At 35.1% G+C, this 15,725-nt stretch overlaps 1 protein-coding gene across 4 annotated transcripts in view; it reads right to left on the bottom strand.

The window, feature by feature from the left end:
- The window catches only part of LOC106458860 (SPARC-like), a 39,694-nt gene that overhangs the window by 8,332 nt on the left and 15,637 nt on the right, over positions 1 to 15,725 (bottom strand). The window contains exons 1-6 of one of the 4 annotated variants that reach the window (XM_022385208.1): positions 11,233 to 11,256; positions 6,905 to 6,990; positions 5,277 to 5,445; positions 3,860 to 3,877; positions 1,061 to 1,176; positions 244 to 382 (exon numbers count right to left, since the gene is read on the bottom strand). In XM_022385208.1, the coding sequence (XP_022240916.1) occupies positions 244 to 382; positions 1,061 to 1,176; positions 3,860 to 3,877; positions 5,277 to 5,445; positions 6,905 to 6,967 (505 nt within the window). In that variant the 5' untranslated portion in view covers positions 6,968 to 6,990; positions 11,233 to 11,256. Of the gene's footprint in view, positions 1 to 243; positions 383 to 1,060; positions 1,177 to 3,859; positions 3,878 to 5,276; positions 5,446 to 6,904; positions 6,991 to 9,881; positions 9,970 to 11,232; positions 11,257 to 15,725 lie in introns of those variants that run through there. The other 3 variants (XM_022385209.1, XM_013918414.2, XM_013918415.2) reach the window with 3 other exon arrangements.

Genomic DNA, 15,725 nt, shown 5'->3' with positions numbered 1-15,725 from the left:
CCGAACTCGGGACTGCTCTGTAGATTCGTTGTGTTAATCACCCAAACTCGGGAATGCTCTGTAGATTCGTTGTGTTAATCACCCAAACTCGAGAATGCTCTGTAGATTCGTTGTATTAATCACCAGACTTGGGTTGACCAATAATTAATCTGATTAGCATTATATTGTAAATTTTTCGTCCAAAACGTAACTGTCAGTATCAGCTGAAATGCAATTAAACGAAAAAAACAAGCACTTCCTTACCTCTGCAAGAACCATAATAATCAACGTGGACGTGTTTGTATTTGTCCTTGGCACACTCATCAAGACCATCATCACACCAACATCTCATACGGTATAACTCGCAATAGCTGTTCCATGTCTCGTTGTGGTTGCTACACACCTATAGATGGCGGTAAAATTTCATTATTAAAAAATAAGCCCCCCCCCCAAAAAAAATCATTAATCAATAAAGTGATGAAGATGAACAAAAAAGTATCATATAATACGTAATTCTTAAAATTAGGTTTCAATTTCATTTATTGATTACCGAGATTGTTCTACTTATTAAAGACTAAGTTGACGTTTATCCCATGAAGTTAACCAGAAACAACATAATAATGTTATCATTCAATACGTAAAACAAACAGTTCTTGTGCAAAAAAAATGTAAATAAAATTAATCAAACGAGACATAAAAGTTTTTACTTGCAAGATAATTCCACCGAAACATGTATAGTTTTTTAAAGTTTTCTTTAACTTATATATTTTTTAAACTTTACAAATAAATTATTTTGCAAGTAAAAAAAACAATTGATGTCTCGTTTAATTAATTCTATCTAAAATGTTATCACTGTGGTGGAAAAAAAAACAATTGAGAGAATATTCTACAGAAAAATAATTTGAATGTATTTAAAAATTAAAGTCTGGTTTTCCTTGTTTTTTTAATCACTGAAATATTTTGAAAAGTTCAAATTGAAATGTGCCATTCGGCCTTATTTTGTACTCTCATTTTTTTCGTATACAAAATTGTCCAAAGATTGGAAGTCGGTCTCCTCAAGTATAAATATTTCACGTCTTACCTTGCGACGCTCATCTATCTCTGCTGAACACTCAGTAATACATTCACAAGCAGGTTTGCCTTTATCATCTAGAACACAAACACGTCCAGCTCCACAATGGTGCTTAGCACAAGGATCTGTGGAGCAAGATGTACCAACCACACATTAAACTCCACACACTGACAATCGATATGCAATAAAAAAATTAAAGTAGAAAGGGGCCTATGTAATGTCCTTATTTAGTAATTAATTATCTACACAAGCCCATCGGTCAGAAATATTACTCAAATACAACGCATTCGTAAGAAAAACAGGGAATGAGGTTTCAATAGAAGAATACGTTTTAATACATGAATTTCATTTTCTTGTAGCCATGTTTTGTGACAAAATTATAAATGGGGCTTCTGGTTTTCGATTTTGACCGATACACACTACTCCTGATACAAAGATAAATAAATAAATCAGTGTATATCTGGAAAAGCATTGGAAATGGTTCCACGATTAATGTTACCTTTACCCCTTCCCCAGAGCAGTTAATTGTACAATCTCCCTCCTTCCTGACTTGTATCTAGCACTGATTTATTATGAATATATTAAACGCACACCCCAACTACTGGGGGGGGGGGGGGTAAAGTGAAATTGGCATGGAAGTAATTTGGAAAAAGCCGAATAACATAACTCCATACTGTATCTAAAATGCGAAACGCCCGAGGAAAACCGACTTCAGGTTATCGACATAAAACTCCAAGATAGCTAAAAATATATAACAAAAAATTAAATTAACAAACACCGAAAATCAGAAGCCCTAGTTATAATTAAACAACATAAACTGACGATTATTATTTTTCACTAAACAAATATGCTCTTTTGACCATTTTTTTTTATTTGCTATGAACAGCGTGTTGAAGAATGAGTTATCTTTACTTTCCCACAGTAACTATTCTCAGGCATGACCTAAGCTAGTTTGTATTTAGATACAGAAATCATCCTCAATCTAATAAATAGGTGGCGCTATACAATACGCGGACAAAGTGTGTTCTGCCTGATATGGATTAATGATACCAGGGTTGCATGCGATAAAGTGCTGATAAGCATTAAAATTTAAGCACAAGTGTAAATGAAACGATTTATCATAATACATTTTTAACGCTCCCGCAAGGGGAGATCTCCCGAATACAATCTGCATAAATATGGTTTTCACGCCCTACAGTAGAAGACTAAGTCTAATTGACATTTTAAATATTAGGAATGAAATTACTTTTTTAAACGCTGGAAAACAACAAAAACTGTACTTAGAAAGAGAAAAACTAAAAAATATTCAATCAATTAGCTTCTGAAACTAATCAATTAGCAAAAAAAAAAATCCAATTAAAATGTAAAATATGAATATAATTGTTTTTACATTAAAAATTTTACATCAACAAATTTTCCTAATCTAAGACAAAAAATTGAGTTAAAGAAATTGGCTTGTGAAAAATCCACAAGGGTTAGATTAAGAAAGCAGGATCAAACTGTGAATAAGACGAAAACAGACTGTTACAAAAAGACAGAAAGCAGGATCAAACTGTGAATAAGATGAAAACAGACTGTTACAAAAAGACAGAAAGCAGGATCAAACTGTGAATAAGATGAAAACAGACTGTTACAAAAAGACAGAAAGCAGGATCAAACTGTGAATAAGATGAATACAGACTGTTACAAAAAGACAGAAAGCAGGATCAAACTGTGAATAAGATGAATACAGACTGTTACAAAAAGACAGAAAGCAGGATCAAACTGTGAATAAGATGAAAACAGACTGTTATAAAAAGACATTTTATGCAAAAAAAAGCGAGTTATTGATAAAATTAATTTAATAATTAGCTAATGTGGTTGAATATTTAGTTTGTGGGAAATTGAATGATAAAAACCGATAAAATGAACACCACTCTTTTGAGAACAGTCTAGCCCTCATTCGCGGTATTAAGGCGGTATCGTCCGATACGTTATTTCTTTCAACTCGATCGTTGAGGAGCCCATATGAGTTTCTTTACCAAATTTCAGCGGAACTGACTCAGCCAGCACCTCACAACAATTGTAACGTCAATCAGACAAACTCGCGACTCTACTTATATGGATAACACGTCATCATTCGAGAACTGAGGAAAACAAAGACAAATGTACGTTTCACAAATATTTCATTTAGTACCACTATGGTTTCGCTAGTAAAAGCATCATTAGGTACCCACTTTTCATTCTGCTTAGACCTAGGAGTTTAGTACAAAAAAAATCGAAACAGTATGAAAAACAGAGTGTATGTGCGTGTTTATATATATATACACACACACACATAAACATTAGTTAACAAACGTCTGTATGTGAGTGTGTGTGTGTCCACTTATAACTGGCAAAAACCGCTGTACCAACTGTCACCAAACCTGGCAAACACCCTTACGCACCCCGAGGAGTGACATAATGTGAGGGGGGTCAGCGTTCGGATCTGACACACTATGTCAACTCCCGAGGCTCTCCTATGTCTTTCCCATGCGTTGAATGGATGCGTCAGTTAGTGTTAGTATATATAATTCTTAAGACTATAATAATTCTTATATAATTCGTATATAATTCTTTAAGACTGAGAAAGCTCAAACACGAAAAGCACTGCGAGTGTTTATTTTTATTCATTTCCGAATTAGCAAAAGCTATAGATCTTATTGCCGACATTAGTTGCAACATCTGGCTTAAAGCTGTAAGTATAGCAGCTCTGGTGCTTGTTGCTTTAAGTTTTACGTCTAGCGGAACAGCAACACAACAGCTGAATGTAAAATTGACACTACTCACGTTTCTGCACGCTTTTCCCTGAAATAGAAAAAAAAAAAGACACGTATGGGTTAAGTGTGGTTGTTTTCGTTGTTTCTATAACATACTACAAAATCGCACCGAATATTGTTCATTAAAATTTGTAAATAATTTTGAAAACACAAGTAAATCTGAGAAGAAGGTGAAAGGTCAGGCTTCTTTTATCGAGTTTTAAATTATGCATAAAATCCAACATATTTTTTTCGGGCTGTTGCTTAATTTTGATTTATCTGAAAACTAAGTTATTTCCAGCAAAGCGAAACAAAACGTTACAATAACAAAGGTTACAATAGGGCAGTAACACGACAGTAAGCTTAAAATAAGTTTTCTTATATCTGGGAATCACTAAATGAGAAGGAATTGTAGCTTGTTTATGAAATTACACTTTTTGAAACTGAAAAAAAAACTTCATTAGAAATAGCTCTCTTACCTTTTAACATCGAGAAATAGACTGTGGAAAACTATCAAAAAGTTACGTTAGAATTTTTGTTTTTCTCTTAGAAACTGGTCTTCTAATATATTTTAAACGTTGACTTCAAATGAGCTATGAACACATACTTTAGTGGTTACACGTTGTTACAGTATTAGCTCGTTCTGGACTGTGAGTGGCTGTCATAGTGAAGAATCTATTTCAAACGTTGACTTAAAATGAGCTATGAACACATACTTTAGTGGTTACACGTTGTTACAGTATTAGCTCGTTCTGGACTGTGAGTGGCTGTCATAGTGAAGAATCTATTTCAAACGTCTTCATCACAGTACTGTTCTAAGTAATGGTAGTAACGCTGTAGTCACTTGGACACTATACGGTAATGTTCGCACGCAGTCACCAATGGTGTATACAGTTGAATACAAACTTGACAAGAACGTTTTCAATGCTTCTCATTTCTAAATTATATGTTAAAATTTTTCGAACAAGTTTTATTTGCGAAGCCTAATAAAAACATAATTACTCGACAGAGTGCGTGCAGACAATAATCCTATAATCCAACACTTTAACCCTTATAACATATTAAAACACAATTACTCGACTGAGCGCACGCAGACAATAATTCCATAATCCAAATCTGTAACCCTTATAACATATTAAAACATAATTATTCGACAGAGTGCATGCAGACAATAATCCTATAATCCTAATCTTTAACCCTTATAATATATTGAAACATAATTATTCGATAGAGTGCGCACAGACAATAATTCCATAATCCACATTTTTAACCCTTATAACATACTAAAACATAATTACTCGACAGGGTGCGTGCAGACAATAATCCTATAATCCAAATCTTTAACCCCGAAAATTCACCTGTTAAAGAACATAAGCAGAATTAAACTTTACTAATACCCTATATCTAATTTTTATCTTGAACATCTAACTAAAAAGTTGGCATTCTACCTTCCCTATATCCTCCTCCTTCTCTATCTAGTTCTTCGTAATCCTTTACAGAGTTCTCCTCCTGGTCATCTTCCTCAGCTTCGTCCTCAGCGATCAAGTCCAGTTCGTCCTTTTCATCAGAGTTTACAACTTCCTCTTCAAGAGTTTTCTTCTCAACGCTTTCATGGTGCTGGTAATACCAGTAACTACTCTTAGCTTCTAATCTTATCATCACCACATCACTCATAGTAATTTTAAAAAATAATAATATTTTAAACATGTGATACGAAGTGATGAAGAATGAGGTGTGAAGCAGACTGGAATACTTTCCCATTATATGGAAAAATAAAAGTGATTCGGAATGTCATCAATATTTTTCAGTTGTTTAGCTACATTGTATAAAACCTAAAGAATCTGGTTAAGAATCTGCCCAGTGGCACAGCGGTATATCTCCGGACTTATAACGCTAGAAACCGGGTTTCGAGTACAAATAGCCCTTTGTGTAGCTTTGTGCTTTAAAACAAACAAACAGACATTCTTAGCGTCACAAACACAGAAAGGGCAATTCCTAAAAAAAATCAAAAATCGCTATCCGCAGTAGCCGGACAACAAGTTGATAAAGTATACAAGCGCTTTATGAGGTTTAGAATTTCTCCTCACTAAAGTTAAATCATTTGTTTTGTTTTACTGTACAAAGTACTGGAGCATTATCACTGAATTTAATCTTGTCTTAATTAAATTCCTTTTGGAGCGGGTGCTGCTGGCTGGTCGTCTTACCCCTGGTCACTTGTTCAAGAACCCTGAAACCTAGCGATCTCTGAAATGGTGTAGATGAATCCTATGGTAGAGATCTGTTTCGGAGATGGCGAACCGCGTTCGAATCCGTGCAACTGCAATATATATATATATTCCATGCACTTTAAGCTGTGTGTGTGTCAAAAAAGTGAAATTCCATTCCTTGGTGTGAATTGTGGTGTGGTGTGGTAGGGTGCAGCTGATTGGCTGGTCACTAGTTCAAAATTAGGGACGGCGACAGATAACATTAGCAGTTGGCCATAAATACAAAATGATTTTAAAGAAATACTAACGTTTAGAATCAGGTGTATTGGCCCGGCATGGCCAATTCATCGAAATTCATAGGGACTTAAATACATCGCTTGGTTACAATTCATCGACATTCATAGGGACTTAGATACAACGCTTGGTTACAATTCATCGACATTCATAGGGACTTAAATACAACGCTTGGTTACAATTCATCGACATTCATAGGGACTTAAATACAACGCTTGGTTACAATTCATCGACATTCATAGGGACTTAAATACAACGCTTGGTTACAATTCATCGACATTCATAGGGACTTAAATACATCGCTTGGTTACAATTCATCGACATTCATAGGGACTTAAATACAATTCTTGGTTACATTTTTTTAAAACATTTTTTCTTTATCCCCAAGCTAGATTATATTAAACGTAATTTACCTTTAGAGATAACCTGTTTAATTGTTTTATACAGCAAGGTAATACTATAAACGTACGTGATACAGTTAACAAAGAAAATAATAAAAATTACATTTCAGTGCACTCACAGTAAAAACAAAATTTTCAGTTTTCGAAAGCCGGTTTATATTTTACAAAACTTACTTTTTTGGCCAAAATGCCGGTACATAGAATGATGGAAAGCAGCAAACAAAATGTCAGTTTCATCTTTCTCGACTGTATCTAAGCACCTAGAAACATACGACAAGATAGTACTTAATACATATAAATGTATACAAATACTTTACTGCTGCTGGGAATATTCTAAACCATAATTCTAGTGAAATTTGAATTCAAAGTAGAATAGTATCGAGTTTGCATTAATGAATATTTTGCGAGTATCATGTTTCAAGTCTCAAAAAGGTGACGCTATTTTTGGCTATCAATTTTACTTAATCATTAGCAAACCCCAGAATTTTTATTTTTAAGTTATTGTGGTCGTAAACAGATAAGCCATAAATATTCATTTCCTTTATTAATAATTGTTATTACGAAAAATTTAACTTAACTTATAAAAATAACAGTCTTGTTCCTGGTTTAGAGTAAAATAAATTATCAAAGTGATAATGTATATCAATGAATAATCATATACCGTGAATGTGTGGTAATATTACTGTTTGTTTGTTTTGAATTTCGCGCAAAGCTATACGAGGGCTATCTGTGCTAGCCGTCCCTAATTTAGCAGTGTGAGACTAGAGGGAAGGCAGCTAGTTATCATTCCCCACCGCCAACTCTTGGGCTATTCTTTTACTAACGAATAGTGGGATAGACTGTCACATTATAACGTCCCCACCGCCAACTCTTGGGCTACTCTTTTACTAACGAATAGTAGGATTGACCGTCACATTATAACGCCCCCACGGCGGAAAGGGCGAGCATGTTTGGTATGACGGGTATTCGAACCCGCGACCCACAGATTATGGATCGAACTTCCTAGCCACCTGGTCATGCAGGGCCTGGTAATATTACTCAGGTGAACTGAAAATGCCTTGGAAACATATTGTATAAGTCTGACAAACAGGAAATTCGGCAAGATAAGGTATTACGAAACAGTGCTGAATGTACACCTGCTGAGTTTAACTTTAGGTATAACTGGGCTGAACATAAAGTGTAATACACTAAGAACACAGTCCTTATTAAACATTTAAAAGCACACTATGTGTACTTGCTTCAGTTCAGAGAGTCAAGAACAGGTCAATCAGACTAAATAAATGGAGGGATTCTATCTCATATTTACCAAGGGCGGCTATGATACCACGTGACTGGTCATTCTCATTCCACATTGGTGGGGCTGTGATTTCTAGATGTCACTTGTACAACCGGGGAGGAACATTACCATAACCTTACACAAGATCGCATGTAGCGAGCACTAGGAAGTATCACATAATGACAAAGGTGATAATGAAAATGACAAATAAGTGAAGGTAACTTGAAACAAGATCAATTTAACGGCTTTCTTGACCACTTGTTATTTGAAAAACCTGCACATGTTCAGAACAAAGAAATGAATTTAGAATCAACATCAATACCACAGAAATAAAAGAAACCTATGGTGTATTTCTATACCAGTGATTTAATGGTTAGCGTTTTTCTCCAAAAATCCCCTAATTCGATTTTTAAACACGTTTGCGTATTTGAAATATTACTACGTAGCAGGGACAACCCTTTTCACCGGGTAATGTCACCAAACTCCTCACTTATTATAATATTTGAGCTGTTATTATCGGGACCACTTTTTATTCGTAAGTAATGTGTCACATTAACTGTTCCAGTTAATCTTATGTCTAAAGAACTTTACTTTTGCTTTTAAAACGATTCTCCTTGGAAGACATTAACACGACAAGATGAAACCAATTTCGAGGGATGTTCGTAAGGAAACGGGATATTTTTTCTCTCTCCCATGTACATTGGATATGACAATCACTGCTGTCAAATTATTATGTTAGTAGTTCAGTATCCGTTTGTTGCTAATATTCAACAGTCTTCTGCATCCTAATAATGGACGCCACTTCTCAGTCCGGCATTCAGCCCTGACCTGCAGCCCTCTGTGACTTCCATATTTCAGCCCTATTCAATATTTCATAATCCCATTATGCTGCCTCCCCTTGTGGCTCAACAGTAATTCTGAGAGCTTTCGATGCTAAAAATCTGGTTTAGATACCCGCGGTAGGCAGAAAACAGACAGCCCATTTGGTAGCTTTAAGTTTAACAATCAACAAACAAAACCACTGTGGTTGTGAAAACACTTTTACTGATGAATGACGTGAACATAGACTGCATTAAAAAGGGGGAATCTGGTTATCCATATCGTCAACACCACCGGTATACATTTATTGATTGTAATCTGATACAGTTGACCTATAGAAAATAAAATCTCATGTCTTTCTGAACACCCAATGCAAATTGTCCTACTAAAAAAAGATAATTAATAAATGGAATTACACCTACCGATTTTGCGGATAATGGCCAGGAATGTTGAGAATAGTGTGTTGTAAAATTGTTTTGATTTTGTTTTGTTTGTTTGTTTTGAATTTCGCGCAAAGCTACACGAGGGCTATCTGCGCTAGCCGTCGCCTAATTTAGCAGTGTAAGACTAGAGGGCGGGCAGCTAGTCATCACCACCCACCGCCAACTCTTGGGCTACTCTTTTACCAACGAATAGTAGGATTGACCGTCACATTATAACGCCCCCACGGCGGAAAGGGCGAGCATGTTTGGTATGACGGGTATTCGAACCCGCGACCCACAGCTTACGAGTCGAGCGCCCTAACCACCTGGCCATGCCGGGCGAATTGTTTTGAAATGCCTAAGTATGTGCGACTGCGGCATAATTAAGCTAAGGTTTGTAAATAAACTTTTAACAAAGAAATCCCACTTGAGCTTTTATATATCAATCGTAAGCCTTTAACATGTGCCAATTAACGAAAGTCCTTTTTTTTTAATTTCCGTGTGTTTGTGCGTATATAAATACATACACGATTCTCTTAAATAATATCATTGAAGCAAATGTTATTTACTGTTCGTCACTCTGAGATATATTAAACGAATTTGTGGACCTGTCAAAAAACAAAAAGGTTCTTACATTTGTTTCGATTATTGTCCCCCAGTGGGCCAGCAATAACTTCACGGACTTACAACACCAAAAATCCAGGGTTCGATTCCCTATGGTGAGCAGAGCGCAGATAGCCCACTGAGTAGCTTTGAGCTAAAACAAACAAACATCAAATCAAACTTTTGCTCCCCCCATGGGTCAGCGGTAAGTTTACTGAATTACAACACCAAAATCCGGGGTTCGAACAGGTCGCACAAAGCTACTAGCTCATTGCGTAGATTAGCTTTCGATTCTTTCTTAGTCTAGTGTATTTGATCATATGAAACAATGTTTGTTGGCTGATTATATCTACTTATGTTTGATGACTACTTTATCTAATGACGTTCAGTGATAATTAGGGCTAGTAATACCAGCGAGTGACAAACGTTTGCACAAAACGGGACAGTAGAATATTACAAACATTTCTTACATTCGAAACGTCAAGTGCAATGTTTCAGTCTTCGTGAAATACAAAAATATAACACAGTGAAAGATTTTCAGGAGTTTTAACTTTCTGAACTCGTTTCCTTGTGACAATAACCATGGCATATATACCATCACACTTAACTTTCCTTTTGTGGTTACATTAAACATAATGTTGTTAAATCTTACGCTAAAGGTCTGATTTGTAAGTTACTTAAGTAATATACATATACATACATATGTAACGTACTATCGGACTGAAGGCCTTGTCGGCACTAGATTTGGGAGATATAATTTGGTTGAGATATTATAACATATTCTCCTTTACTTTCACTGATGGGATCTTTTATTAGTGCATCATCACACTTAACGCTCGTGTTTTTACAACATACCACCACACTTAAAAACTTAACATTCGCGGCATTAACTAATATATTACCACATTTAAAAACTTAACGCTTGTTATTTCGCAACATCAACTAGCATACCACCACACTAAAAAACTTAACACTCGTGTTTTCACGACATTAACTAATATATCACCACACTTAAAAACTTAACATTCGTTATTTCATGACATTAACTACCGAACTTAACACTCGTGTAACTTTCACGACATTAACTAATATATCACCACACTTAAAAACTTAACATTCGTTATTTCACGATATTAACTACCAAACTTTCACGACATTAACTAATATATCACCACACTTAAAAACTTAACATTCGTTATTTCATGACATTAACTACCGAACTTAACACTCGTGTAACTTTCACGACATTAACTACCATATCACCACACTTAAAAAAACTTAGCCCTTATTGTATTGTGGCATTAACAATAGAATACCGTCGCATTTTTACTGTGTGTGTGTGTCTTAACTTCTACATCTACTTTTAGACGAACAGTACTTACTTCTTTTAGAAGAACAGCTCACTAACCTGGTGTTTTGTGACGCATTAACATCGTTATTTAAAACATCCGGTAGATAAACGTAATGATAACACTGGGTAGACGCCCCTGAATGGTCCCAAATCAAAGATATGCTTTTATAAAGAGAAAATTTTGCGACAATCTATGGCGCCTCAAATATAATATCTAGAATTCAGTAAATATAAAGGTGTTTCTGGTGATAAGATAATTTCTCTAAATAAATCAGAAAAACGGTCATTCATGCTGTGTATCTGTAATTATTTCATTCCTGATTGTTAGTTTAGTTACCGACGTGACGGCGACTGACGCTAATGCTTGTACATTGTTTTACACGAAAAACTCAAATTTTGTATGAACGAAATTTGCTACGAAAATAGGCAAAAACATTTCAGTCTATATATTTTTCACAACATCGTTAGAAGCTTGTATTAAAGTTGCCTTTTAGAGATTTGTATCTGAAACCACTTCTAGCGTGAACACAGGTTGAGTATGTTACATTAAAACGATTTTGGACCCTCACTGAATCGTTAAGCCTACGTTATCAAGTCTGGTCATGCTCCATCTGACGACCATGCACCTTGCATAATTTCCATTGCAAAAGACTCCGTCGTAAGATTGTCTTGTCCAAAGCAAACCATACATCCCTGCTGCTTTTCATGAGCTATCTAGTGTAAAAGGATAACAGTTTTTCCATAGCTATGTCAACAGTCTAATCGCACAGAAGTTCATAGACGCTGCGTCCGGAGACTTGATCTGTATGTCTTCGTATGGAAAAACATGAATACCCGCTTCATTCTCCAGATGCTCGAGGTATTCAACACTTGAACAGATATGTCATTGAAGCAACTTGTGTGCACTTAACAACTCGTGTTGCTTTCTCAGAGGGTGATGCTTTATGTGGTTGATTTCTTCATCTATGTAGTCCGTTTAACATAATCTTGTGGCCGTGTTTATGAGGTTTTTCAGTGTATTGATTTTTTTGTGTGGAGTAATGAGCGGAATTCCGGTGCGTGTGTTCTTACGGTGAATTTTGGTTTTTAAACTGTGTGTTCGATCTAATAATGGTGAGGTTAAGAAAAGATAACTGTTTATTGTTTTCATGTTCTATAGTATATTTGATGTTGGGATGAATAGATGAAGAAATCAACCACATAAAGCATTCCTTCATTCACACCAACAAATTTCCACCAGCTATTGTTGAAAAACTCCCCAACATTCACCACAACAAAACTCAACTCATTACCGACTGATACTAACAAACCCAACAACAGAACATTACACTGCAGTTTATCTTTTGTCCCAGAAACCAGCTCAAGAATAATCCACACTTGGACAAAACTAGCCATTAAACACAAAATTCCTGTCTACGTCAAATTCTCCCAAAAACCTGGCCCTAAATTAAAATCGTTACTAAACTTTCCCAAGCTTTACATTGTTGGTGCTTAGAATTCGTTTGTTTGTAATTAAGCACAAAGCTACACAGAGGACTATCTGTGCTTTGCCCACAACGGGTGTCGAAACTCGGTTTGTAGCGTTGTAACTCCGCTGTGTCACTGGGGGGTTGCTGTTTAGAGCACCCACTTTCCTAACATCAAATTCCAAGACGAATATAACTTAAGATGGAAAATTTACTGTACTTCAATGTTCGTTTGTCCCATCTCATACCGCATGGAAGTAACCGTATGCAAACTTAGCTAAATTCTTAATAATATTCAGTTTCGATATATAAAGTAAACAAACAAAAAAACCTGAGCGATCTTGGGAGCACGTTTCCAACGTGCATGACCTCAAATAAACAAAAGAGAAGCATCGACATTGACGTTGACAGCCATCAGAAATTTAATATGTACCAGATGGTTGGTTCCGTTTTCTTCCACTGTGAGTGAATGTCGCTTTAAGTCATGTCGGTGAAATGCGGATTTCATCGTTCATGAATGCGGTGGTTAAAGAAGTAAAAAAAAAGTGTTACTTGTAGTTTTTTTTATTCCGTCAAACTGTATATTCATATCAGTAACGAAGCCTATATTTTTGTAAAAAAAAAGCACAGCAAGACCACAAGTGCTGTTTTAAGTGTTCTTAAGGCAGTAGGAAACGAGCTAGATTGAACTTCACTTAAAATATCTTACATTAAAGTAACTGATATAATACTAATCAATGCTATAAACGTGAACAACACCTTTGAAACTACTTGTGTTACACGACGAATACTCTAAAGTCTAAGTACCAACTGCGAGAGTTCAGCATTAACACCCTTTTTTGGTGAAAAGTTGAGAATTGAATGAAAAAACAACAACAATATTTACGGTCAAAGTATTGGCTTTATTGCAACAGTATTTCTTTAAATGAAGTATTTCTAGAATAATACAAAAAATTCTAATCGCAGACACCGAAATCTACAAGTCCACTTGTCTTAGGCCTAACATTAGTGAAGCCTTTATTCGATAAAGAGATAAATTAACACTCATTTCTTTACGTTTGTTGCTTTAGTTTAGTTAGGACTTAACATTACGGTACTTAATACTATCAATAAAATAATGTTATTATACAACCTAACGTTAGACCTTTTTAAAAACTTTGATAAGCTTTCGACATGTCGTTGTACAAAACGTCTACTGAAGTATATTTACAACTGCCTTTTGTTTACATCCGTTGAAACGAGTGCGCGCGCATTTAGAGTAAGGCACGTATGCATTTTGAGGACAGACAAAAACCGAGTATTATTATAATAGATAAGAGTAATGTGAACACTTTTTGTTGTATTTACTTTATCAACATTTCACATATTTCTTCAAGTGGAAAAATTGGCGTTTGTTCCTCTGTTAAGAGTATTCTCTTGTTTTTCAAATTCGATTATGACAAAACCTTGTCGAAATGTTGTACATTTATTGTTATGTTAAACTTATTTTAAAGTTTTTCTTCATTACCCACTCAAGCCGTCTCCATTATTCTCTTGTTTTGGTCTCGACGTTATATTTTTTTTAAGATTATAATAATTTTTTTTATTTCCTATATGAATAATACTTTAAAAAGTTAGTTAAGAAGAGTTGATTTCCTTCAAATATCTAATACTATTAATTAACTTTTTATATTCTATTAAAATTAGTTGATTAACGAGGTATTTTCTGTTGATTTCCCTACGTTAAAAACAAAAATGTAAGTTATCTTTTGTACCAAAGACTTGGTTCAACATTTATGTACTATCAGTTTTATTTTGCTGCAACGTTTGGTGCACGAGAATTACAAACATGTATTTCATTCACGTAATCCGTCATCTAACAGATTATTGACTACCTAGTTGCTGAAGGCTATCAAACAGAACACTATGTTTGACACAACAACACGTTGGGCAGTTACATGTTGATCAGTCACACAGTGGACAGGACAAAAAATGAATTCCTTTTAAATATTTATAGCTTACGAGCTTCCAAACCAGGAGATAGAAAGAGATGAGTGTTTTGTTTTTTCTTCCTTCATGCATGAAGTCAAGTGAATCAGTTTAACCGAATCCACGTGGTAATATTTAATATTCTTATTACGCCCACGTGTTTCACTTGCAGTAGGAGGAGTTCCACGAGAAAAATTGAAAAGACGCGTGGGAAATGTTGAATGAAAGAGGTTTGCACGGTAGACTTAGAACCGGCTAAAACTCACGAGATGCAGTACAAACTTGATTTGATCTTATCTTGGTGACGTGTCTGACCAAGTCGTGCCTTATTCAGGTTAGATCTTGGATGCGTATTAATTATTATACTCTTTTGATGTGAACAAAAATCAATTGTTAATTAAATGTCATGCATTAAAGTATTTCACAATCAAGGCAAATAATAACTAAAACCATTACCGTGTTTCATATAAAAATATTGGGTCGTAAACAGCCAACAACATAGTGGATATATTTAATCACTATGATCTCCAAATTTATATTGAAACTAGTGTATAGCCCCTCAAAAATGACGGGGCAGGTACTACCACCCCACCCCGTAGTATACCTTAGCCTCACATTTCATAGCTAACTGAAATAAATAAATTTTGCGAAATCAAGCTTGACCAACAAAGAAGCAGAAATGTGCATTTGACGCAGTAAAAGGTCAATAAACTCCTCTGTGAGCCAATCAATATTAAGATCATTCATGAAATGAATTCGTGGCGCATTCATAGATAATTATTGGTAAAAATCAGTTAGATTAACAACTTCTAATATGTAGAAAAGCCAGTGCGTTTTGGTAACACAACGTTCCAACAATGGGTTTTATGTCATGTTGATTAACAACAAAAGTATAATCTAATACTTTTGTTAGTCTATGTACTGGAAGTATAAAATAAAATGTATAGACTACAAAACTGGAAAAATATTTGTTGATTTCTAAATTAAGAGTCTCCGTTGGTTAAAGAGGTTTGTTTTTTTATTAAAAACGTTGGTGATATAACAGAAAATAGTTTAATTCAGAAACGATTTAAGTTTAAAATTGAATCGA

The sequence above is a fragment of the Limulus polyphemus genome, unplaced genomic scaffold (genome assembly GCF_000517525.1).
Source record: "Limulus polyphemus unplaced genomic scaffold, Limulus_polyphemus-2.1.2 Scaffold524, whole genome shotgun sequence".
NCBI classification, from domain to species: domain Eukaryota; kingdom Metazoa; phylum Arthropoda; class Merostomata; order Xiphosura; family Limulidae; genus Limulus; species Limulus polyphemus.
Note: the sequence above shows the minus strand (reverse complement) of the source record. Positions and strands in the feature narration are given on the sequence as shown.